Source organism: Camelus bactrianus, chromosome 6 (genome assembly GCF_048773025.1).
Source record: "Camelus bactrianus isolate YW-2024 breed Bactrian camel chromosome 6, ASM4877302v1, whole genome shotgun sequence".
NCBI classification, from domain to species: Eukaryota; Metazoa; Chordata; class Mammalia; order Artiodactyla; family Camelidae; genus Camelus; species Camelus bactrianus.
Window position 1 is genome coordinate 39,420,150 of NC_133544.1, and position 26,712 is coordinate 39,446,861.

At 38.7% G+C, this 26,712-nt stretch overlaps 2 protein-coding genes across 3 annotated transcripts in view; both read left to right on the top strand.

The window, feature by feature from the left end:
- Positions 1–15,595, top strand: part of TBPL2 (TATA-box binding protein like 2) — a 95,966-nt gene extending 80,371 nt beyond the window's left edge. Inside the window, exons 9-11 of the mRNA XM_074365490.1 lie at positions 1,622–1,789; positions 6,181–6,275; positions 14,181–15,595. Coding sequence (XP_074221591.1) covers positions 1,622–1,789; positions 6,181–6,275; positions 14,181–14,257 — 340 coding nt within the window. The 3' untranslated portion in view covers positions 14,258–15,595. The remainder of the gene's footprint in view (positions 1–1,621; positions 1,790–6,180; positions 6,276–14,180) is intronic.
- A 113-nt stretch (positions 15,596–15,708) lies between these two features.
- ATG14 (autophagy related 14) overlaps positions 15,709–26,712 on the top strand; it is a 34,439-nt gene continuing 23,435 nt past the window's right edge. Inside the window, exons 1-2 of one of the 2 annotated variants that reach the window (XM_074365489.1) lie at positions 15,709–16,373; positions 26,430–26,492. In XM_074365489.1, the coding sequence (XP_074221590.1) occupies positions 16,099–16,373; positions 26,430–26,492 (338 nt within the window). In that variant the 5' untranslated portion in view covers positions 15,709–16,098. The remainder of the gene's footprint in view (positions 16,374–26,429; positions 26,493–26,712) is intronic. The other variant, XM_074365488.1, reaches the window with a different exon arrangement.

Genomic DNA, 26,712 nt, shown 5'->3' on the forward strand with positions numbered 1-26,712 from the left:
ATAAGAGATATTTGTTATCCAAATATATTTGGTTCTTGAGTTTTGGATAGAGAGTTGTGAAAGTTTGTGTAGTATGAGATATCAGAATTATCTCCAAAAATTTATCCAAACCTGTTCTCTTTAGTTTGTAATAACCATAGTTTGCTTAGTGAGGGATACCTGTGTTTGCATAGGAAAGGTGTAGAGGGGCCAAATTTATCAGTGGTTCTGACCACTGGTGGTGAAATTTTAAGGTTCTTAGTCTGTTTTCTAGTGTTTGTACAAGAGCATGTGTGTAAACATTAACTGTGAGTTGTTTGAATGGGAATTTCTGTGTGATCCAGAAAACTACAGGGCTATGAAATTTGACCTTGAAATTTGCCTTATAAACATTAGCCCTGTGGGAAATGTAATAGGTCAGTTAGGCGAAATGTGGTTTTTCAACATGGAAACCATTTATTTCACTGCTAACTTGGGGACACAGCCTTGCCAAGGACATTTCAGAAGTTAGAAATGGATGAGGAGAATCAAGATGAAAGGAGAGTGTTGCGATGGCTCTAGGTAGAAAAGAGACACTACCGCTCCCCTTGGTCCAGGCGAGCAAGCTCAGTCTGGCTTTTCTTTAAGGTGCATCTGATTTTCAACTAAAGACAGGGATACCTCATAAGAGAGGGTAGAATTCATAGGATTCACCCACCGGGTGTTGCCCCTGTTTGGGAACCCCTTGCTACTCATTGTTTTGTTTTGGTAGTGACCACTGAAAAGTATGTAACAAAAATCCCCAAATCCCAGGATTTCACATTCTCTGACAGGGATTTAGAGGTGGAGTAGGACAAACTGAAGAACATAGCCACAGAGGTGGATGAGTTTCTTTCTTCCTCATATTGGGTATGAGTTGAATGTCAATGGTGTGAGAAAGTCTGAGCAAAGCTGGGCAGGTTTTGAGGTATTTTAAGTATGTAATTTGTCCCATAAAGACCCAGGTTCTGACGTCCTGCCTCATTTGGCACATAGCTCACTTCCTCATGTTGAGTTTCCACGTGCATGTGTCCTTATTTTTGTTGCTGTTGTTCCCATCTAAATGGCACACACTTTTAGACCAGAGGATGGTTCTAAAACCTTAGCATCACAATCACTGGAGGGCTTGTTAAAACATACACTTCTGCCCACCCCTCACCTCCCCAGAGTGTCTGCACATCTGAGGTGGGATGTAGGACTTTCCATTTCTAGCAAGTTCTCAGGTAGTAATGCTGCTGCTGGTCTGAGGCCACACTTTGAGAACCAGTGGAAGAGTTAATTTTCTCTAACAACACTTAAAACAAGCAAAATAAACAATTACCTTCCATGTGAAAAGTGACAATTGAAGACAACAATCTGTTTATGATTCAGTTCAACAACGGAACACAACAACATTGTGCCATAACTTTCTCTAGGTGCGAGGAACAAATGTAGGGGAGGTGGGTCCTTGTCCTCAAAGTCTACAGGTTCATAGTATATACTGAAAGATAAACATGGCACAAAGCTAAAAGTACAAGCAGAGACATGCGTCAATATAGTCCAAGCAGTAAAGCGGTCACAGTGATTAAGGCGTCTTTCATTATGTCTGTCTCTCCACCACCACCACCCCTCCCCTCCACACAAGTGAAGAGCAGTCTCGACTTGCAGCCAGAAAGTATGCTCGTGTGGTGCAGAAGCTGGGATTTCCTGCCAGATTCCTCGATTTTAAAATTCAGAACATGGTTGGAAGCTGTGATGTGAGATTTCCTATTAGGCTGGAAGGTTTGGTGCTAACCCATCAGCAGTTCAGTAGGTATGATTGTTGCATAACTTAACTTTGGGTTTACCAAGATATTAAAGTTGTATTATGGGCTGCTTATATAATGTATCTTTCAGAGAAAATGTAATTTTTTAAAAAGCCACAATAGGTGAAAGGGTAAAGATGCTATGCCTAAGTCCTAGTTGACTACCATATGTGTTCAGTCTTCTGAAACAGTGGTTCTCAAAATTAAGTTGCATGGTAATCACCTGGACAGCATATCAAAACACATTCCTGCCTGGGCTGGTGTTTCCAGAGATTCTGCTTGAAGCTGCAGTTCTAACAAGCTCACAGGTGATGCCAGTGCTGCTGGCCAGAGGTCCACACGTTGAGACTCCTGATACAGAGATTTCTAAAACAGGCACACCTGGCTGGGGGGTGGTGGGACTGGTGGGGAAAGAAGGTTATGACATGGATTAGATAAGTAGAAAGGGCTGACAGCTGGTGAGGGGAGAAAGGGTTGGAGAGATTTAAAAAAAAAAAAAAAAGAATGGCCATAGGACATTCTATGAAGGCAATCTTATCTAGTTTTTGTCCTGTTGATTTCGCTCAAGGGTTTTCTTTTTCTGTGTATAGCTGGAGCCCCCACCACAGTTTCTTCTTTCATGAAATCATATTCCTTGGGGAGTATCTGTAGCCTGCCTGGCTTCTTCATATGTAACTTCCCATCTCAACAGCAAATGCTCCTCTTCCTCCTCTTCCCTCAGCTGCTTGGGTGTTTCTCCCAGCCTGCTCAGGCCCTCAGAGAGTGATGATGGGGGTTCACTGGTCAACACCGAATCCCACCACCGGTGGGATATACACTTGGGGCAGGGTGCTTAAACTGGCTTAGAATCACAGATGCTCTTAAATTCTTTTGAACTAGCTTGAACTGAAGTCCTTTCACTCTGCTTTTCCTTCCCTTTGCCTTTGAGCAATCATTCTGTTTAAACAGAATGGAGAGGGATCAGATAGCTTGTCTTTCTCTAACATTTGTTAGCTTTCCTTTGAGACGTGACCTGAACAGAGTTTAAAATTGATTTGTTTCTTCCTAACATTAAAAAAAAACTGTTCTTTCTGAGATTTAGCTTTCATGATACTCTTCAGGCAATGTTTATTTTCCCCTTGATTATAATTTCTTTTTCCTTCTGCGTTGATTTTTTTCCATTGTACGCTTACTGAGGCACCCATTGAGTTCACTGGAAAGCTCCCCATGCAAGACATATTGCCTCTCTAGATATCCTTTCCTTTTTTCAATCTTGGGGTAATTTGAAGATTCATAGTAAAACTTTCATTTTAAGAATCTCTCAACACAAACTTGTCATCTTATCTTCCAGGTTCTCAACGTTGGGCCTCTAGTCTTTCTCTGAACCTATGAACGATCTCTGCCCCAATTCTAAGGTACATTAATATATTAGTTCCCCCTTTCTGGACATTTAGGGCTCTAAAATGATGTGTGCAATTCCTCCCAAATTTCATTTCTTTCTCACGAAGATTGTCTTCTTTGTAGATCAGATTTAAGTCTGCAGTGGGAGTGCCCCTTGTCACTACTTCTGCCTCTGAACGATAAAATTGCCTGTAGGGCCAGATGAGAATTTATCAGATGCACTGCTTTTAGCCAGTGGAGTAGGCCCATCACTGTTCTGTCTTCGTCCTGAGCCAGTTTTATGATCTCAACCATCTTTTTAAAAAAATTTGACCCGGAAGCTTGCTTTGTATTTCTGCAGCTATCTCTTTCTAGTCTCATTCTTGCCTCTTCCAAATGTTCTGCATCCTTAGGTTAGATTTTGACTCCAGTGTGTGTATTTGCGACATTGGGCCATTAAAACACCTCTTTCTCAGCAGGTTTGTGTCTTTAAAATGAGGACTCTCTTTAATTGCCTGAAGCCCTGTGGGGAACCATGGCACATACCAGTTTTAATTATCAGGTCAAGTTTGCTTTCTGTTAAAACCTCAAATGCATTTAATTCCCCTGATTCTACAAATATGTATATCAGCATCTGAAAATACAAGTATCTCCCTTGTTACTAGGCATCTTCTCCATCAGTCTTTCTATGTCATAATTGTTTCAGTTATCCCTGTGCACTTTTCTCCCTTCCCTTCAATTTTTTTTTTGTTATTAGCTGTAGATTTTTTTCTTTTTTTTCTTTATTGTGTTATAGTCAGTTTACAATGTTGTGTCAATTTCTGGTACCTCCCCTTCAATTTTTAAATCAAAGACAGTCTAATAACAAGTATTTCTTAAATGAGTAAAATCTGGGTGGCCACTGTGTAGCAGATGCTATGGTGGTAGTGACAATCAATACAGCCATGGTCCCTTGCCCTTATGGAACCACTGCCTAAAAGGGAAAACAGAGACACTAAAGATAATAATGAAATGTAACTATGAAGGCGAACACCCCTTGGAGTGTTACGGTGCCATCAGGCAGGGAACTTAACGTGATGGAGAGGTATGAAGCTCAAGGAAGACTTCTTAAAGGAAGTGACATTTAAGCTGAGACTTGAACAATGAGTTGAAGTTGGGTTGCCCAAGAGATTGGCAGCTGTTTGTGGTTCTCCATCCTCATGAAATGTTCCCCATCCCTAACTAAAGCCTCTTTTTTTCCTGCCTCAACCTTCTTTTGAAATGAGACAGAGAATAAATATAGATGATTTTGCTACCTTGTCCTTCAACCTTCCTGCTAGCTTTGTGCATGGCTGATCTACTACCTTTACTGCATATTTGCCTTTTCCAATGAGCTTTTTCCTTTGATGATTTTCATGTTTCTAGTTGTAGCCTTTTCTTTTTTGCTTAGATGCCTTTAACATTTCTTGTGAGGCTGGCTTGGTGGGGCTGAATTCTTTTAGCTTTTGCCTGTCCCTAAAACTCTTCCTCTCTCCATCAAATCTGAATGAAAGCCTTGCTGGGTAGAGTATTCTTGGTTGTAGATTTTTCCCTTTCATCACTTTAAATATATCATACCACTACCTTCTGACTTGCAGAGTTTCTCCTGAAAAGTCAGCTGATAGGCTTGTGGGAGTTCCCTTGTACATAACTTGTTGCTTTTCCTTGCCGTATTTAATATTATCTCTTTATCTTTAATTTTTTCCATTTTAATTGCAATGTGTCTTGGTTTCATTCTCTTTGGATTAATCCCATTTGGGACTGTCTGTGCTTCCTGGACCTGGTTGTACACTTCCTTTCCTAGGTTAGGGAATTTTTCAGCTATTTACATACCAAAGTCTTTTGTTTTCTCTTTTTCCTTTGAGTGTCCTAAGATTTTGTTGGAAATCAAATGGAAACATTTTTTTCTGTGGAAGTCTTCACTTTCTGGGCTCAAACCTCACAGTTCTCATAGAGATTTTTAAGGGCTTCAGCTAGCATCATTGTCTCCCTAGTGTCTGTAAGTTGTTTGTGGGCAGAAGTCTTGACAGGCTTTCTGCAAGGAAGTAGAGTGATGCCCCACCCTTAATGACCTCCATATACTTCAGATGGGTAGCCTGACCACTGTGGTACCTCTTTTTGGTGCCCGTAAGTGGTTTCACATCTCCTGTGGTATGGCTCTTACTCACTGTCAAATGGAATGGAGTTTTTCTTTGTGGTCTGGATTCACCCTTTAAGTGCAAAGATTCATGTGTATTATAGTGTTCCATTTCTCAGATTTCTTCTTTTTCTTATACTCCATTAGTCATTGTTTTGAGAATAGTTTTATTTCATCAACTTCCTCTTAACTCTTGACCTCTTTTTTTGTAGGCTCCTCAAGCCTTTCTAGGAATCTCAACAACTCTTTTCTATGGCTGGCATGTGGAGAAGCAATTCCTTATTCAATTATCCCTTGTTCCTTGGAGAAATCAGCTTACATTTAGTAGTAAATATGAATGTATTATTATCTATAGGAACAAATCCTGAGTTTTTAGAACTTGAGACAGTTTAAGTTTTCTTTCTCTATACAGCATCTGTCCAAAGACAAATAACAGCAGTCTAGAAATTTTTTTTACATTCTATCTGCTAAAAATGTTAACTTTAGCAATTAGTTTGTAAGTAGATACAAACTGTACTCATTATTGGGGAACTTGGTAAATTTAGAAGACATGTTTATATATTTTTATTGATAGACTTTTTTTGAAAGATGGAGAACATTTAACCAACAAGATCTTAAAATGTGAAATCTGATGTCCTAAGTTACCTTCATTTCTAATAGCTTAGGGTGACTTGCATTTGGAAAAATATGACGAAAAATGAGTTCTGTTCTTGACTGTCACAGAAATTACCTAGGACACCCAAGACTACTTTTATCAAGATGGCCAAAAGGTTTTTGGTAAAATAGCTTTTTAAAACTGCTTTAGTATTTTGGGTCTTGAATATTATGGAAAAGTAGTTGTATAGTGAGTGGTACTTCTAACTTTTTCCTTTTATATCTTAACAGTTATGAACCTGAACTATTTCCTGGCCTCATTTATAGAATGGTGAAACCACGGATTGTGTTGCTTATCTTTGTATCTGGAAAAGTTGTGTTGACGGGTAAGTACTAAGATTCTGACTTTCATAAAATTCAGTAGCTGTGCATGTGCTTTGCTTTAAATAGCTTTATTCACCATTATACAGTAATTCATGCTATTATAGAATATATGAAAAAAAAAGAAAAATGGAAAGGAATATAACATTACTTATCAGTCCCAGTACCCAAAACAATGCAACTTTTTTCCATGTTTTTATGTCATTTTGATACATATATTCATCTTTACAGCCTGCCTTTTTATTAACCGTTGTAACATACATAGCTTAACTCGTTGTTACAAACCTTCATGAAGACTTTCAAAGGCTGGACAATGTTCTGACTTTTATAGGGGTCAGCAAACCTTTTTCTGCAAAGGGCTAAATTCTAAATGTTTTAAGCTTGTGAGCCATAGCGTCTCTATCACAACAACTGAACCCTGACATTGTAGTGTGAAGGTAGCTATAAACATCACATAAAAGAAAGGACTCTGAAATGTGAATATAATTCATATAATTTACATGTGTCATGTACTCTTCTCTTCTTTTGATTCCCGCCCCCCAAATATTTAAAATATAAAAATCACCCTTGGCTGACAGGCTATTCAGGCCGCACAAGCAGCAGACGAGGTTTGGCCAGCAGGCCCAAGTTTCCCAATTCTGTTCTAACATACGATTGCATCAAACTTACTCTCCCATTGTCAGGTGTTTAAATGTTCCTTCTCGGCTGCTTATAAGTGGCACAAACATTTGGCTATATTTATGTGTGGAGAATCATTTTGTTAGTTTAAATGCTCAGAAATGGAATGTTGGATAAAGACAGAATCATTTTTGAGGTTCTTAGTACAAATTACAAAATTGTTTTATAAAGGGATGTATAATACAGTTCTCCTATATCATACATTCCTACCAGCAGTGTATCTAAATACCTTTTATAAACCCTCAGCAGCATTCAGAACAAAATTATACCAAAGAAAACTTTACCTGTATAAGTGAGGATGATCTCACTGATTTAACCTCACTAATTATCAGAAATAGATCGCTTTTCAACATATCCAGTATCTTCCATAAATAGTATGTACATAACTAATTCTGTTTGTCTATTCAGTTCTTAATAGTTTTACTATTCAGTTCTTACTAGTTTTACAAACTAACCCCTAAGAATTTGTATGAGTTCAACATAATATTGAATGATTACCCTTTGTTTTGTGACTTTTTCCAATTGACTTATTTTTACATAAAGGTTTTAAAAATTCTTGAAGTAAATAGTTGAGACTCTTTTCTGTACTATTGTTCTAAAGGTTGCTATTTCTGTCTTGTTTTGCCTGACTTTTTACATATTTCACTCTCCTCTTCCAAGATGAATACCAGATTCGTATGGCATGAGCCAAATTGATTATACCTTACCCCCAAATAGCTAGCTAGCCAGCCATCTGAAAACTACATATTCTTCTCATTATTTATTTGTGATGACTCCTTTTGACTTTTATTTTTATGTATGGGTCTCTCCTCCAGTTCTGCCTTTGCTCCAGAAACATACTGTGATAATCCTATTGTACTTATACTATATTGTGGCATAAATGTGCTTTAATTCTAGTGGTCTGTCTGATAGGACAAGTTTCCCCTCATTGCTTCTCTTTTTATTAGCTCCTCTTAAATATTTAGTCTTCCAAACAAACTTTAAAATTTTATAACATCTTGCCCCACCTAAAACCAGATTTCTGCATTAGCAGAATTAATTTGAGAAACATCGTTAAAGTTACCATCACTCAGCATCCAAAAACATGGAATGTCTGTTTTAAGTCTTCTTATAGGACTCTCAGTAAGGTTTTTTTTTTCCCTTCCCTTGTAAGTTTTACAGTTTGTTTTCCTCTAAGAAATAACTAATGTGTCTTCAAAGTGGGGAAGGCCTGTTTGTAATTCAAGAATCTTTTGAATACAACAAAGCTATAGTTCCTCAGATGCCACCAATTTAGTGTCCAGAGTAATTAAGACCTACCAGTGACTGACATAAAGTTGACCTCTGTATGTCCTAAAGGAAGGGGAAAAAGCCTGCCAAGTAAATTGAATAGTGTAGATATTGGAGGCAAATATGTGCCCTACTCAAGGGAACAAATTTTTTAAGACCTTTGGAAGGATGCTTTCATCTATGTACTATGTATCATTATGAATCTGTCTAATTAAAAGTGCAAATTGCCAAGTACAGGCCAAGTACCTATTATAGGTACACAAGAACAAATTACTTTAAATATCCTTAATTCAGACCAACTTTCCTACTTATCTCAAATTAAAAAGAAAAAAAAAAAACTTTCATGCACACATTTGCCAGAAGTTTCAAATCACAAAAGTAAAGGATAGTCAACACACCGTACTGAAGATTGTACAATACACTTCTCTTAAAATTTGTTACTGCATTCAGGCCAAAGAGCAGGCAAAGCTAAATTTCATTCTTGGAAGTCATAGATCATCACTTTTTTGGAGACAGGGAATGAGATGTATTAACTGAAATCCAAATTTCTGCTTATATGTATTGTGAAGTAATAGCCGGTCAATGTCTTACTACTGAAATATGAGTAATTACTATCTGTTGGGATTTTTCCCTCTTTATGCCGTATTGTCTTAGTACTTAACCTAGAACTACATGGTTTAGGTTACTTTTGCTCCAAACTTAGAGACAAATGCTCCTTATTTCTTATTGTTAACTTACCTAGACTCTTCACCTGCAAAGGGATTAAAAACTCAAGTGCCCAATTTTGGGTGAAAACCTGGGGAAAGGGACCAAGGAGGCCTCCTTTAGCCTTGGCTCTAGAACTTCAGTGGGGGGCAGTCATGTAGAGCATCCAGTGGAGTCCTAGAAGCTCCTGTGGTCTAGTCCAACATGGCAAGACCCTGCAGAGCTATTTTGAAAGTAAGGTCCCAACAAGGGTGAATACCTTTTGCCTAGAAAATATTAAGAGTATTGAAATTTCAAATGCACTTTGAATTTCACTGTATTAAATAATGGATCCCAGCTCTTCCCTAGTTAGAAACTATAGAACACCAATGCACATAATACAAAGGTTTCAAATTGCCACCTATTTTTATCACACACTATTGGCAGGGTCTTTGAAAATAACTTATCCATGTAAAATTGTCTTACTCCCTGAGGTGCCAAAAACTTCAGCCACCATGTCCAAGGCTGCATCTGAATGTTGTAATTATAGTTAAGTGAGCTGAGGACAAAGAGGCCCTACTGCCCTACTTTGTCACAGTCCCTGACAGCAAAGGGACCTGTGTCACGCCTACCGTTGCTTTCCCAGGTCCATGCTGCTTCTCCATGGCTGACATGGCATTTAGGATCCATTTTTCTCAAACCACAGCAAAATGAATAGTAGAGCTAGGATCTGCTGGGACCATATGAAATGAACAGCAAATATATCAGCTTTCACATCTAAGATGAGACATAATAGAGTTAACATTTGTTGAGCACTCAATGTGCCAGGCACTGTGATAAGTAAGGGCTTTTATGTGGGTTCTACCTAACTCTGTGAGGTTGTACTTAATCCCTCGGTCTCCTCCCCTGTGAAATGGGGACAATGGAGAGGTTAACTAACCTCAACAATGTCGAACAGCTGCATGTCCCGCAGCACGCGTGAGCACTGAAGCAGCCTGGCTCCATACCGCCGTCTTCACATACTCGCCCTGTCCTTCCTCCTCTGTAGGTATCTATGAAAGCACCTGTGTGGTCTTTTGGGCAACTTCCCCCAATCCTCCTTGTCAGCTGAAGGAATGAAAAATATTCTTAGTGGTGAGAGGCAGCAGGTATGGTGGCTAAGAGGCAGGACGCTGAAAACCAATCATCTATTTGAATCCAGGCTTTACCATTTATTGGCTGTGTGACCTTGGGAAGTTGAAGTTCTTCACCTTGATTTCCACATATGTAGAAGGCAGGTAGTCATAGAAGCTACGTGCTAAGCATTGTGAGGAGGCAGAAAAACAATGCCTGGCATATAGTAAACATGGTATAAATATTAGCTATTATCACCTCCATGAAAGCCCACTATTCTTGTTTTCACCCTGGCATTGAAAAAGACAAAATTTTGCTCTCATGCCTTGCCCAGATGATAGGAATATGAAATTTAAAGAGGCTTTAGTAAAATGGATCACATTTACTTATGTCCTTCCAGCTTAGGATGAAGCAGCTGGGTCTCTATTACTGAGGGTCACTGTTACTCAGCTGTATGTCAGTGGTTCTTGGAAATGGGTAGGTCAGAGGGCAGCATAAAAACAGCAAGACTTACTAGTGAGTGGGTCAGAGAGATAACAGAATATCCTCATCAATTGTTACTGGTAATCCACCACTAATAGCGCTTAGTATGTACTGTAAAATGTGTATTTTGAGGGGTTTAATCCTGTTTTTTTTTTTAAATTTGTAAGATTTTCACTTATGGGCATACACATATGGTATCACTTGAGAAAATAAGATGTGTAGTTGTGACTTGGTGTAAGAACAGAACTGGAAAATCCAAGTAGTATTGGAAATTGGTATTTGGGCAGGCTAAGGGGTAGGGATGAGTGTACAAACATTGTCGACAGTGATAGATATTTAATATACTTTGCATGCCTACCAGGTGCACGTACTGTTTTAGGTGCTGAGGGTGCAAAAGCAAATTTAACATACTCTTCATCTGGCAAAAATCCAGCCCTGGTGAAGGAGACAGACAAATTATGCAATACTGGCTCTTACAGAACCAAATAATAAGTAAGCCATGTATAACTTGGACCAGCCATCCCAACATCCCTAATCCTGAAGTATGTTCTTCTAGGATAATAAAAATGGCTTAGAACTTGTAAAATGTTATGGTTTGCAAAGGGATTTTTACAAACATTTGCTCATTTAGCCCTTATAGCAACCCTGTGAGAAGGTTGTTGTCCTTATTTTATGGGTAAGGAAACAGAAACTCAGAAGTTAAACAACCTACCTGTGATTTCAAACCTAATTAGTGGTAGAGCGGGCATTTAAGCCCATGTAGTTTGATCTCAAGTCGATCCTTTCTCCAATGCACCAGCCACAGATCTTCCATCTCAGTCACTGTGGTTAGAAATGGTGTTTATCCCCCAAAGTGGTGTTCATCATTACCTGAAGGAAAGGACTGGTAGGTTTTGCTTAAAAGGCAAGGGTCATCTAATCAGAGTCTGGTGCCACAAATTGGGATGTTTGGTTGTAGATTGATTATTAGTAGAATTATGGGGCCAATTTAGATTCCCTTAAAATTTTGATGCCAATATTTCAACGAGGAAATAATTGATTAAATTGACCAAATCCCCTCATTGTAATACTCAGTTACAATTTCTGGCAATGTTTATTTGATGCCTTTCGGTGTAAGTGAAGGAACACTGGGTACAAGAGGTCTTCTTCCATAGTTGCTACTCATGATTCAGGGAAACTTCAACTTTTTGGACCTCATTTTCCCACACAGGAAATTAAGAAATTGTACTAGATAATCTCCTGAAAGCCCTTTGTGTCTAAAGTTGTTTTTCTATGATATAAAATAATGATCACTCTCAATGTCTGGTCCCTCTTGGGTGCTGGGTATTTTTTACCCTCTAAGGGCTGCCAGAATGCTACACTCTTCTGAGCTCGAATGTAATTTTTTTAAAAAGTGTTATGATAAAACTTAAGTACATAGTTAACCAAATGCTGGACCTAGACACTCTTGTTACTCAATTAAATATAAAAAGAACCTTAGTTTGGGGGAAAGGGGCACTAGGTGAATGTGTGTGAGTTTGCTATACCTACTGTACTTCCCTGTCTCCCAGTTAAGAAGGCTGTTCCATTCAGATATACCCAGAAGCTGAAAAAGTCCACCAGACCAGAGGCAGGGAGTCTCTTTATAATGGTGTTGTACTTACTCTTCCAACTCACTGTGTGCTTTCTACAAAACTAGTCTCTTTAGAAACTAAAATGTTAGTGCTGTTACTAAAATCTGCTGAGACTTAGGGATTTTTCCTACCTCAAAGGTACCAAGTTTCTGTTATCCATGTCAATAACTCACCCTCCTCCTCACCCCACATCTTTGAGGGTAGAGACTCAGAGAATAAACTCCTTGGCAATGAATAAGTAATCGTTTGCCCTTACCTTCCCTCCACAAATTTTAAGCTTATAAGTACTTTATCTTTGATTCTTAAAAAAATTTTTTAATTGATTGAGATGAAATTCACTCAGCATAAACCTAACCATTTAAAAATGAACAATTCAAGCACATTTAGTTCATTCACAATGTCATGCAACCACCACCTCTATCTGGTACCAAAACACTTCCACTGCTCCAAAATAAAATTCTGTATCATTAGGCAGTTCCTCCCCATTCCTCCCTCTCCCTAGCCCCTGGCAACTACCAATCTTCATTCTGTCCCTGTGAATTTACCTCTTCTGGAGATTTCATATAAATGGAATTTTACAATATGTGACCTTTCATCTCTGGCTTCTTTCACTTAGCATACTGTTTTTGAGGTTCATCCACCTTGCAGTATGCGTCAGTGCTTCACTCCTTTTTATGGTGGAATAATATTCCACTGTATGTATATATCACAATATGTTTATACAGTCATCTGTTGATAGACATTTGGGTTTCTACTTTGGGGGTATTATGCATGGTGCTACAATGAATATGTATCTTCTTGCGTGTTATTTGTTTGAGTACTTGTTTTCAATCTGGGGGGTGTATACCCAGATACCCAGGAGTGGAGTTGCTGGGTCACATGGTAATTCTTACTTTAACATTTTTGCGGAACTGGCAAACTGTTTTCCTTAGTAGCTGAACCATTTTACGTTCCCACCAGCAACGTGTGAAGGTTCCAGTTTCTCAGTCTCTTTGCCAACACTTGCCATTTTCCTTTTTTTTTTTTTTTAATTATTATAGCTCATCCTTGATTCTGAATCCTTATTTCTACCTATTTCTCAAATCTGGCGATCCTCCTTTTGGTAATTCCCACTCATTAGTCCCATCGTTAAGCCAGATAACCACCTTTCACAGGTTATTTCTGCTCTCACTGAGCCTTCCTCCTCTCTAAGTTTATAGCACTCAAGAATGAGTAGGTATCACCTTAATCTATTTTCCATTTTTCTTCATGCTAACGGTTTTTATATTCTTTTCATTAATCTACTTGCCTGCTGCCCAATAATATCAGATAATAGTTTCCTGATTAGCTGACAGTTTCATATAAACACAAGTGCTACCAGTCCTTAAACCTTAACACAATGTGCCTGCATCGCTTTGAAGTGGAAAGTAGTTAGTACTGGTTGGTGGCGGTGAGAAATATGAGTAGTGCTGGACTGATCATCTCTCTCAAGGGTGGGGACAGTGTCTAACTCTTATTTTTATCCATCTTAACTCCTTGAACTGTTATAATTAAAGATACCTTGAAACTTATCTCTAAGGGTAACAATGGTACAATTTTTCCCTCTAATAATCCCATCCCATATACTGAAAATTTAAAACTTTAGTTCCATTTGTCTCACTCTGTTAGTCAACCTAGGCATCAGGATGTTAACTAGAGAACTAGAGATGAGTGAATCAAAGGAAGTCCCTTTTGCTGGCAGCTAAGGGCCCACAGGTGCTGATGAAGGTCATGTTCTGTGGTCACGTTCATGACACACTGAGAGATAACATCCCCATTTCATACTGTGCCCTACCAGGCTGAAGACATACTGATATGCCCACATAGCAGAAGTACTAGAAAACTCTGCTCTAGGGTATGTATTTGTGGGAAAGTGGCTATAGTCACGAAATCCTTTTGTCTTTACCAGGAATAAATGCCACTTCTCAGGTATGCCAAAAGAGACGTCATTGTATTAAAAAATAATTGGAGATGACAATGAAATTTTAGTTTTAAGAAAATTTTTGTATTGTTTTTATATTAAAGACTATGTAAACTTGGATTTCTTTATAGGTGCCAAAGAACGTTCTGAGATCTATGAAGCATTTGAAAACATCTATCCTATTCTAAAGGGTTTTAAAAAAACCTGAGTATGTCATTCAACATCTCATAGTATATTGGTTTGAATATGTGCATATGCCCAGCACAGAAACAGCTGGATTGTAGATGTTCCATGCACATTTTGACTTTAGTTATTAAAGTGTGGTTAAGAAATGAAAAAACTTTTTTTCAAAATAATTCTCACATGTTAACAAGTAAACTTATTTCAGAATTTGAAAGATTTACAGCTTTGCTAGAATGGTATTGCAACATTAAAACTTAATGCTCTGCTCCTGTTAAAAGATGTAGTACCTTAACATGTGCTCTCTGAAAATACATAGCAATATATAGACATTTCAAGTAACTGCACAAAATAGCAGGATAGAAATTGCCTGGTTTTTGCCTTTTTAAATATTGAGTAGATGATCCTGGCCATTAGGTACAGACTTTGTGAAGGATCCTGTCAGAATACAAATGAAACATGAGAGTCTGAAAAATTAAATAATTAAATATCCTTTTGTTTGAAATGGTCAGAGAAAATTCTCTCCCTTAAAAATAAATCTTAAACTTTCAGGAACCTTTTAGGTTTAGTGTAAGCTCTATTTTGAAAACAGTTTAGGGATTTTGTGCTTTTTTGGGTACTTTTATAATTCTATCTAATTATATTAAAATAGATGGGATAAGACTAAGAGGCTGGAGCAAAGCTTTCAGATTCGAGACCTTATTAGGTTGTGGAACCATCCTTATTTGATGGAGATATGGAGGTTAACAGGGAGGGCTGGGCTAACATGAGTCATGGATCTTGTTCCCAAAAGGTCAGTGGTTCTGTCTTTCACTAAGATAAGGAAACATTTTGGGGAGGGAGAGTTCAGTTCAGTTTTTGAATTGCTGAGCTTGTGGTGGTCACAGTACATTACTTTAAGCCTAATGTAGACAGTTATGAATTTGGGGATATGGAACTTGGGAGAGAAGCCCTAGTGGGAGAGAGAATTTAAGGCAGTCATCAATTTACAACCTACCAAAATAATCCTTGAGAATCACTGATCTAGATCATTTGACCTCTGAGCCCAATTTTTTTTTCCTTCTGTAGTTTAGAGGCATATTCATACACTAGTTACTCCGATATAATCCTCCGATCCACCCTATTTACCTCCACAGAAAGATTTTTGGAATAATCTATGTTAAATTCTACTCAGTTTAGTTTCTTTCTCAGGGCATGCACGGCCCAGAGTAGGTGCCAAATGCTGGACATTAAAATTTATTTTTCAGAAAGACAGAACTTTGATTTCCACGTTCATTATGGTTGTTTCCACTGGTTAGCTATTATCGGTTAAGTACTTATCACATTACTATTAAACGAATTTACTTATTAATCAGACGTTAGGTAGGTACTGTAATTCTCTCCATTTTAACAGGTAAGAACACACGCACAGAGAGATGAGGAATTAGCCCCGAATCCCACACTTAAGGTGGGTGAGCCAAAAAACTCAACCTCGCTCCAAGACCCAGCTCCCTCTCCCAACTCTGCTGTAGTTTTAGCCAAATTTAAAAGCCTTCATAGCGAATTGCAGAAATCCCCTTACTGCGGTCCCAATCCGTTTCCCCAGAATCCTTAGGGCATCGTATTACTATTTCTTGCATAAGTTTGAGGCGTTAACTTGTAGCCTGGGCAGGATGGAGCCACTGATGACATTTTGTTGGGCGGATTCGCCCCTGTAACATAATTCTTCCTGCTTCGGGACCGCAGCCCTTGAACGGTCAGGAAAATCGTCAGCCCCTCCGGCCTCGGGCAGCCGAAGGCTGGGTCAGGCTGGGAGAGGGTTGGTGCGACCCCAGCCGCGCTCCCGGCGCCTCCCCCAGGCTCCTCCCAGGCCCCTCCTCCTCGCCCAGGATGCACCGGGTTGAAAACAAAATCCCACGTGACTGGCTCTGTTCTCGGGCCATCATGGCGTCTCCCAGTGGGAAGGGAGCCCGGGCGCCAGAGGCTCCTGGCTGCGGGCCCCAGCCGCTCGCCCCGGACCTGGTGGATTCTGTGGACGACGCAGAAGGGCTCTACGTGGCGGTCGAGCGGTGCCCGCTGTGCAACACCACTCGCCGGCGGCTGACCTGCGCCAAGTGTGTCCAGAGCGGCGATTTCGTCTACTTCGACGGCCGCGACCGTGAAAGGTACGGCAGCCGCCACGGCCCTATTGTTTCTTCCCTGGGTGTCTCCGCCGGCTGGGAGGCTGTAACCTGGGCCCGAGTGTGGGCCCCGGAGTCCGGCGAGAGGAAGGCGAGGTAGGGAGGGTAGCTGCTTTGCGCCGGCTCTTTGCTCCAGGGGACAGAGCCGGGGGTGGAGGCCAGATAAGGGAAGGTCGCCGTTTTCCGGTAACCCACTAGAGAGGAGTCTGACTCACGGTGCACCTGGGTCCTAGGGAAAAGGGATAGATTGTGACTGTGGAGAGGTCTTTCCCTATTAACTGCCATAGAGATGGATTCTATGTACTTCGCTGCACTTCCATTCAAAAGCTTTGTTTAACATGTATCTTCGAAAGCACATTCATCCTCTAGAGGAGAGGCCAGAAGGGAATCAAATAACTGGTTAAGAGGGATTCGGGCCCTGGTAACCTGTGTCACAGATGGACCTTGTTATCAGACGTACTTACTCTAATGTGTGAGGTCGACTATCTGGTTCCTCCCTTTTCCCCTCTGCCTCCAAAGATTGCTTTGGATGCTAAGGAATTTGGGGGTGTATTGTGGCTTTGTTTTAAAATCCAGACTAGGAGCTGCAAGCCCTTAGTGAAGAGGATTGAATTTAGGAACACGTTTTGGCCTTGTTTTGAAATTTAAACAGACCCACAAGTCTTTGGTTAAGATAATTGAAAAATTAGTGTGATTAGCTGCAAGGTTTCTCACTCCCAACTTTTGTTTAAATAACTTAGTGTCAATGATAGTAAGACAGCTCATTTTTTGAGTGCAAAAGTTCAGGTATTAATTCATTTACAACAATCCAACAAGTCGTTATCCTCAACTTACTGCCAAGGAAAGTGGCCCAGTACCTTGCCCTGGGTCACATAAATAATAAGTGTGGGGACCAGAATTAAAATCTAGGCAGCCTGAACCCATGTGCCATGTATTTAATCACTGACTTGTATAGCATGTATAGTTGGAATTGTTTTTTGAATACCTGATAGTCTGATCATGAGTGGTGTTCATTTTTTTCTTTTTCTTTTGAGATTTGCATGGTATAATCTTTTTAGTTTATCGCTGTGTCCCATTGATGATGACTTTAGAAACTGCTGATGTAATAAGTAACAGCTTTAAAAATGAGAACAGTTTTATTATAAGGTTACTAGGTAGGAAATAGAAATATTTAATGGAGTTTATCAGGGGTTCAGTTCTGGACCCTATTCTCTATTTACTTTTTCCTAGATCCATTCCCATGGTTTAAATATCATCAGTATTCCGAAGACTTGTATCTCCAACTGAGGCTTTTGTGAAATCCAGAAAATAACTGTCTACTGTGTATTTAAATCTGTAATGAATATACATCTTAATATGGCAAAGTGAATTCATAGTTTTCCGACATAAATCTCTTTCTCTCACACTCATATCATCCCAGTAAATGGTAACCTCATTCTTTGGCACAAGCCAAAAAAATCTTCCAGTCTTCCTTGACTCCTCTCTTAATGCCACCGTATCTAATCCCTTCAACAAATCCTATCAGCCCTTCAAAACCTGTCCTAAATCAGACCCTTTTACCACCTCCTGGTCTGATCCACCAGAGGATTATTGCCTCTTGAATCTGTTTCCACCCTTGCTCCCTTGTTTCCATGTTGCAGCCTGAGTAACACCACTCTTCCAGTCCTCTGTTCACATCTTCTGGAGGGTTCCTATTTTACCCAAAGTGAAAAAAGCAAGAGTCCTTAAGCAAAGTTACATATTGCCTGTTCCTCCTCTGATCTCCTGTTGCTTTTTCCCTTACCTACTCTGTAGTACCACCCTGGCCTTCTTGCCGGTCCTCAAACGTACCAAGAACACACCTGCTTCAGGACCATTGCAGTCTTATTCAGACTGCCAGAAACTCTTCTCCCAGAAGTCTTCAGGGCTGCTTCCTTTGTTTCCTTTAGGTCTCTGCTTATACATGAGAGAAACTTTCTGTGACCTTTCAGTTAAAATAGTAAACTTCTTTCCCACTTAACCTTCTTTATTGTTTGTATAGCACTTATTACCATTTTATGGCTTACATGTTAATTTGTCTAACTGCTCTCCACTCAAATGATGTAAGCTCTGTGAGGACAAGACAGTTTTGTATTCTGCTGTATCCCCACATAGTAGAAGCTTAATAAAGATTTGTTGAATGAATCTACGCTTCCTTCTCAAACTCAGTCTGATCCTGAACCACTTCATTATTATCTATCATGACCCATTTGTTACTAAAGCCAGAAACCTGAGAGTTATCCTAGCTTTTCCTTTTTTTTTTTTATTCTGTGTGTCCAAATCATTGACAAGTCTACTTTGATCTGCTCCAGAGTAGATCTTGAATCTGTCTACTTCTAGTCGAGACCACTATCATTTCTCTCCTGGCTACTTATTGGTTTCCTTTCTTTTATATATGCTGATCCCCACCAGCCCCCCTCTGGCCCCCTGCACAGCAGCAACAGTAGAAATGTAAATCAGATGATGTCACTGTTTTGCTTAAAGCTTTCTACTTTGTTTAAAATAAAATTCAAACTCCTGACTGTGGCATATTGAGCCCCATGTGATTTGGCTTCTGCCTTCTAACTTTGGCTGTAAGGTTGAGTTTAAAATGTGATCTTTGGATTCAAACTGCACTGAATTGCATCCAAGCTCCACCACTTGTTATGTGATTTTGAGCAAGTTTCTTAGCCTCTCATGTGCTTAATTCGTTTTGAAAATGGTGGGGTATCTAACGTCATAGGTTTCTGGTAGTGATTACATAAGAGTATGCACTGAGGTATTTAGCATGACATCTGGTATGTATTAAGCACTCATAGAATAAACTCATGCCTTGTTCCCTCATGTTCACAGCTCCTTGGTCAGGGGCCTTCTCTCAGATCCTCAAACACGTGAAACTTTTCTACCCCTGGGCCCTTTTCCTTGCTGTTCCCTCTGCCCGGAAGACTTTTCCTCCTGATTGGTACCTTGACTTTAGGGTCTCAGCTTAGAGGTCATTTCCCTGGAGAGGCCTTCCCTGACCTTCACTAAGGTAGGTCCCTACTTCCATCTCCCTCACTGTTATTTTCTGTCACAATACTCAGTTCTTCCCTGGTGTTGAGCATGGTAATTGGTGTATTTATTTGAGGAGGGTAATTGCATCCCAAATGTAGTTCCATGCAGGCATGAATTCTGGTTTTGTTCAGTTCGATCCCCAGTGCTTAGAGCAGCGTCAGCGGGTAGCACGTCATAGGCAAATTGTTGAAGAAATGGCAAAGGCAAGACAACTTTAAACACTGCAGTACAAATTATTTTCAGAAGAGGGATGTGTTCTAGTGGGTTTCTTTTTATAACTAAGCAGAAAAGGGGGGTGGGTGGGAAGGGACAGACCAGGAATTCGAAGTTTGTAGATACTGACAGGTATATGTAGAATAGATAAACAAGATTATACTGTATAGCACAGGGAAATATATACAAGATCTTGTAGTAGCTCACGGTGAAAAAGAATGTGACAATGAATATATGTATGTTCATGTAGAACTGAAAAATTGGGCTCTGCACTGAAAATTGACACAACATTGTAAACTGACTATACTCAATAAAATAAAATTAAAAAAAAAACACAACTAAGCAGAAAAATGAAGAGCAGATACCAGAACCATTCCAAAATCAGAAATGAAAAAGAAACTTTTGGGTTGAGGGGTAACAGGACTGCTCAGGTAGCTTCACTTCACTTTCCATCACTCCCTGTTTGGAACTGTGTGTTCCTAAGGGAGAAGAGTTTGCTGGTTTGTTTTCCTTTGTTCCCAGAACAGTGCCCAGTATCTAGTAGACTCTAAGAATCTCTTGAGACCCAGAACCACTGTCCTGGTGACCAGATCACTTTTACTGAGCTCTCACTGTGTGTAGTTATCTGCATAAAATATTCTGGCAGTTACAGAAGAGAAAGGCAGGTCTCTGCTCTCAAGGATTTACACTGACTACGGATAAGCCTTAAATTGTGTGGGCCAGATGTTGATTGTGAAGTATTCTACTGTCTTCAGAACTTATGAAAAATTTTGTATTCTGTGTTCTGCTTTCAGTCTATTTTTCCTTCTGCTTTATGAAGACCTCCTCACTAGCTGTGGGAAACCACTTGGAAATAAAATATGGAATCTTACAACACAATTTTAAAACCTTTGTTTAACCTCTGATTCTTTACAGTAAAGTAGCCACATTAGCTGTGCCTACATGGGTCTTGAATGTGATATGCCTATCAAAGTTCTTGTAAATGTAAATGTATTTTTTTCAGGTTTCATTAATAGACTCACTGAATATACATGTTCTAATGGTATATCAGTTCAAGAAAAATTAGATATTAAAGAACAAATGTATCTCCCCAAAATTAGTTCCTTTGACTCCTAAAAAGGGAACATGTGTCTTTGTATAATTTTGTGGACACTGTGAGTTTGGCAGTTAGATTGAAAAACATCTAAACTCATGACTTTTTTGTTACTGTTCAGTGGGAACACTTCCTTATAACCTTGGTGTCCTCACCAGCACTATCCTTTCCTCATCTCGCACTGCGGCCCCAGTCCTGAAACAGTGCCCACTTTCTTCTCTGCTTTTTCATTGGCGTTTTAACTTGTGTGCTTCTTTAAGAGATGAAGAGGAGTAATTAAGAAGTTCTCTCAACAGAATCTTCTTTGGATCTCGTACTGGTGAATATTCTAAAATTTTAAGTCTTTTAACAGGAACATAATTTTCTGAATTATACATTTATCTGACACCAGAAATAACACTGTTACCCAATAGATAACTGACAAGTTGAAGTAATCTTTGTGCTCAAAACTGGAAAGAAACTGGTTACCAGTTTATGATAGGTGTAGTAGTGAGACAGGACATAATCTGAGGATACCCAGAGGCTGTAGCACCAAGGAAAATCATCTTGCTGGTTTAGGAACCAGTTATTTTAAACTATGGATCAAAAAGAAAGGCACATTTTATGAGCATATGGATATTGCTTTTGCAAGTACACTTTCAGGAATAACACAGCATTACCTTCACTGATGAGTTTTAAGAATATATGAATACACTTTTACCAGGAAACAGAAATATGGGCACTGAACAAATTGAGAGATGGGATAAAGTCCCAGTGAGAAATTTAGATGTTACTAAAGATTTCAAGGGGAAGATACAACCAATATCCAAAAAACTGTCCTTTGGATATTTCTGGTCTCCCTCCAGTATCTTTTCGGTTGTCAGTCACCAGAGCCTATAAAAATCTATTGTCATGAGAGTTCAGTTCTGGACTCGCATTTGTATAACCCACTCAGCAGAACAGAAGCTCTGTAGGTAACTGAACTCCCCATCTCTAGCCAAGAGTTTATCAGCCTTACTGCTGTTTGATTATGTTTTTCAGGAAGGGTCACAACTCCCATCCCACGCAGCTTATTACTGTATTTATACCAATACTTGGAAATCTGCTAAGAAAATATAACTTTTGTTTTCAATCAGTATTACTGGCAACTGTTACCATTATACATACCTTTTAGAATTTATAAAAGGCTTTTGCATTTATTATCTCATTTGTTCCTTACCACAAAACCACGAGTTATTAACCTGCTTTTAAAATGAGGAAACTCAGAGGAGTTATGCTCGGCTATGCTAATTCTTACATTTACTTCCAGATCTGAAATATATATATAATATATATATTCAATTTAATATGTTAGTAAGCTGAAGTGCAAAATCACTCATTGCAGTGAAGAAAAGGCAAACTAGCCTATATTATGTGCTGAGTGCCTGTACCTGATGCTTTCACTTTTATCTTATTTAACCCCTATAACCAAGCAGGATAAGAATTATTCCCATTTTACAAGTGAGGAAACTAAACAGTTCTTTGTTTCTACTTGTTGCTAATGATTCAACCTTCGTTCCTGCCAGTGGAGTGTGTTTTTACTATAGTTGACTCTCGAACAATGGGGTTAATTCGCTATGATTTAGTCAGCCCTCTGTATTCACGGTTCCTCCATGTCCACGGATTCAGCCAACTCTGGACCATGCAGTACTGTAGTGTTTACCGTTGAAAAATGTCTACATTTAAGTGGACCAGGCAGTTCAAACTCACTTTGTTCAAGAATCAGCTGCGCATTTTCTCATACTTTAGTAAATTTTCTTACATAAGATAGAAGAACCATCCTGATATGGACTGTGTTTTTTCATATGGTATTTGTCCATAAACACAATACCTTTGTATACCTAAAGAATTTAAGGGAGAAAAATATGATGGCTAGTAATCTTTGCTGTGTTAGTATCTTAGTTCAAGAAATACTCAGTTCTTTCACCATTTCTGCTTAAATAAGGGAGGTTGCTGTGCTCTTTTCCAGGCCCCATGCTCCCTCAGAAGCATTGCTGCCTTATTTGTAGAGCCAGAATCGTTATTAACTCTTCACCAAATCTGTGCCCAAATCAGAGATGGGGAAGGTTCCCCACCACTGACCTTAAAACTGTTAATGCTCATTTTCCCCCCTTAGATTTAAGGAAGCCAAAGAATATAATCTGTGTCAAGAGACCTAAGGACTTTAGATACTTTAAGGGATTGCATATTTGTTTCTATAGTGGATGTGATCCTCCAAGGAAGAGCATGAGAAATTTTAATTGATGGAATGGATTCTTTTTTTTCTGATTAGAAAAGTATACATGATAATTGTAGAAAACTTGTAAAGTACAAAAATACCTAAAGAAGGAAATAGATTTTGCCCATATTATTACAACTCTGTTAATATTTTGTTATATTTACTTCTAGCCTCGTTTCTGGAACCATGTGTATATAATTTGATGCTCTAATGTTTTGTTTTCTTTAACCCAGCATCTCATAAACACATACTCATGTCTGTCTACAAAAAATATTATAATATCCTTCATGGCAATATGGTATCATTTGATAGTCATTCTCCCCTTGGACATTATAAAGTTTCCAATTTTTGCTTATGACTAGTTTCATGATTGGTGCCTTCAGACATAAATCTTCTTCATCTCTGATCTGTTTCCCTTGAACTGCTGTAACTTGTTCAAAGGGTTTAATAGTTTTTAAGGCCCTGAGTTGCATATCTGAAAGGATTTAGTTTTGAGGTGTTTTTGTTTTTTGGGTTTTTTTGGCCTTTCAATCTTTGAAGGAAAGGAGTTGGGGGCCAGTCAGGTTGGCAAAGACTAAAATGTGCAATGTTTGGGGAGGGAGCAAGAAAACAGGTTGGTCAGGTGATATGAAGTGATTCACAGGAAATTTAAAGGTTAACTGCCAGAATTTTGCATGTAAATTTTTGACCCAGCGGTTAATTTATAAGAATTTCTCACAGAGAAACCTAGAAGCTTGTAAAGATTTGTGCACTGGGATATTCATTTATAGCATTACTGATAATAGCAAAAATTTGGAAGCCATGGCAATGCTCATCAATAGGAGCTTATATAAATAAACTTGGTTCATTTGGTGAAATTCCATGTGCTTTTTCAAGAATGTGATAGAGCTATATGTTATGACGTGGAAAAAAATACTAAACATTTTATGTGATAAACCCAGCTTGAACCCTTCACCCCACCTTTTTTAATCTATCTCCATGAGTACTGGGGTGGGGAATGCAGAGAATAGACGAGTGCGCTGATGAGCAATGGAAATGCTGACCAGCCACATTCCTTGACATCAGTCTGCTGTTTAGCTTTGTTAACACCACTTACTTTTAATTTTCCTTGTGAATAATGACATTACTCATGAAGTTTTGATACAGTAAGAATTGTTATCTTCTGTTTATTATTCCCTCTCTCATCTGTGTATTTATGTTGTAAGTTTGTTGTTGTGTTGTTGTTTTAACAAATCCCAGGAGAACTAACCGGCTTGATACAAAGCTGGACTGTGTTATCATCCCAGTTTGTTTCAGTGCAAAGTGATGTTTTTATAACAGATTGGAAAGGAGCACTTTTATAGCCTCTGAAAACAGGATTTTATCCCCCATGTCACCCATTTGCACAGTTTGATGAGTCTTGTGAGCTTGTCATCTCTGTCACGTTATCAGAGCATGAATCACTACATTGCCTCAGTGAGGTGGAAGTAAATGCCACATTAGTTTCTCATTTTTGATACAAGAAAATGACAGCATATAACAAGTAACATGTTCAGTACACAGCCAGTTGATAAGAATATATGATTAGATTTCTTAACATTCTGGAAGATGCTTTGTTATAAGTTGCAGGCACAAAGTAATGCCTGATAAATTAATTGGTGAATCTACTACTGGACATTATGGTGCTACCTAGTAGACCTTTGTGCAAGGATTTGCCATATCTGTGCTGTCCAGTAAGCCATCAGCCATATGTGGTTATTCAAATGTGAGTAGTGAAGCTGAGAAACTGAATTTTTTATTTTATTTTATTTTAGTCACATAAGTATATAATTCTGTCACATATAATGTTGCCTGATTGGCTTTTTTGTTTAATATAGTACATTTTTAGTGATTGACTGCTAATGGTAGGGTTATAATCAGACCATTTTATACCTTCCATTTAGAAGTAGATATCTGGGTACATTTTAAAATGTGGAATTATAGAAATGTATATTAGAGACTTCTATATCTGAATTATTTTAAGGAAGAGATTCTTGGGGCTGTTACGGTTCTGTTAAATTGTTTTCATTTAGGCTAGAAATTTAGGAGATAGCCAAAAGCCTAATCTTGGACTCCTTACCATGTTACTGTAGCATGTGGCATTACCTTTGTCTCTTTGAAAATAGTGAGCCACGGTTAGCTCAATTCAAAATCAGTTGCATGATGTTAGTTGTACAATTTTTTTTATTCAAATTCATTTCCCCCGACTCCCCACCTTAGCGGAGGCACTGGGGATTGAACGCAGGACCTCATACATGCCAAGCATGCTCCCTGCCACCAAGCTATTTTCCTCCCCGTTTTACCCAAATTTTTATTAAACAACAAGCCACATTTTAGGTACTCAGTAGCCACATGTGACTGATGGCTACCATATTGAACAGCACAGATCTAGAAAATCTGAATATCACTGAGCCAACTTCATCTGGTTGACATTGATAGAACTCTGTACCCAGCAATTGTAGAATACACATTTTTCCAGGTGCACATGTAATTTTCACCAAGGCACACCATATGCAAGGCCATAAGACAGTCTCAAATCACAAGATTGAAATCTCATAGAGTACATTCTGTGACCACATCAGAGTTAAAGCAGAAAGCAGTAACAGTGAGTTACCTAATAAAGCCCATGTATCTGAAAATTAAGCAACACACTTCTAAATAATTTATGGTGCAAAGAGGGAATTTTATGGAAAATTAGAAATTTCAAATTAAATGATAAAATATACTGTATCAGAATTTTTAGGGTTTAGCTTAAGCAATATTTGGGGGGGAGTTTATAAGTTTATATGGTTATATTAAAAAGGGAGAAGCAGGCTTAAAATCGATGATCTAAGTTTCTGCCTTAAACTGCAAAAAGTAAAAATAAGGAAACTAAATCCCAAATAAGCAGGAAGAAAATCAGGATAAGGATAGAATACCAACAAACAGAAAAATGAACTGCAATGTGATATTCCCTCCTTTTGATAACTTTTATTAAGTAACTTGTTAGCCCATAATGACTAGCAATAACATCAGTGAGAAAAAAAATTTTACTTTAATACTTACAAGGAACCAATTTATAGGTTAGAACAGGGTTAAATTAAGCTTAATTAAAATTATTTTTATAATAGAAGCCTCAGTTTCCTTGAATTCAGATTCACTTTAGTGTTCTGATGTGCCTGTTTTGGAAGACAGTTTAATTTAGGGGTGAAAAAAACCTATAGGCACATTTTTTAAACCCATGAAGGAGTTCTAAAGCTGAGAATTTGAACTTAGTAGTTTTAAATAACCAAATGGTAAGCAGCTGTGTGCATCCCATGGAGAAGATGTGTTCAGGATGGTGACATTTCTGGAGGAGACTGCAGAAATGATTGGCTCTCAGGAATTTGCATAATCTCATTCGACTGAAAAGAGTGAAAGTTTAAATAAAACATTGAATTTTTTCTTATAGGTTTATAGACAAGAAGGAAAGGTTAAGCCAGCTTAAGAGCAAGCAAGAAGAATTTCAAAAAGAGTGAGTTTTCATTTTACTTTTTAATTTGTGGAGGTTATCCAGTTACCACATGATTTAATTCAGTGCTGTGGTATGCAGTCATGTGGGTTACCAATTCATTGAATTTAGGATACAAAGTGTGAAGAGCAGTGCATCTAGGAGAAGCAAGATAATAGAGATTATCAAGTTTTTAGGAAACACTAGGTACCTGGTTCACAGCAGGCAGTGATGGGGTAGATGA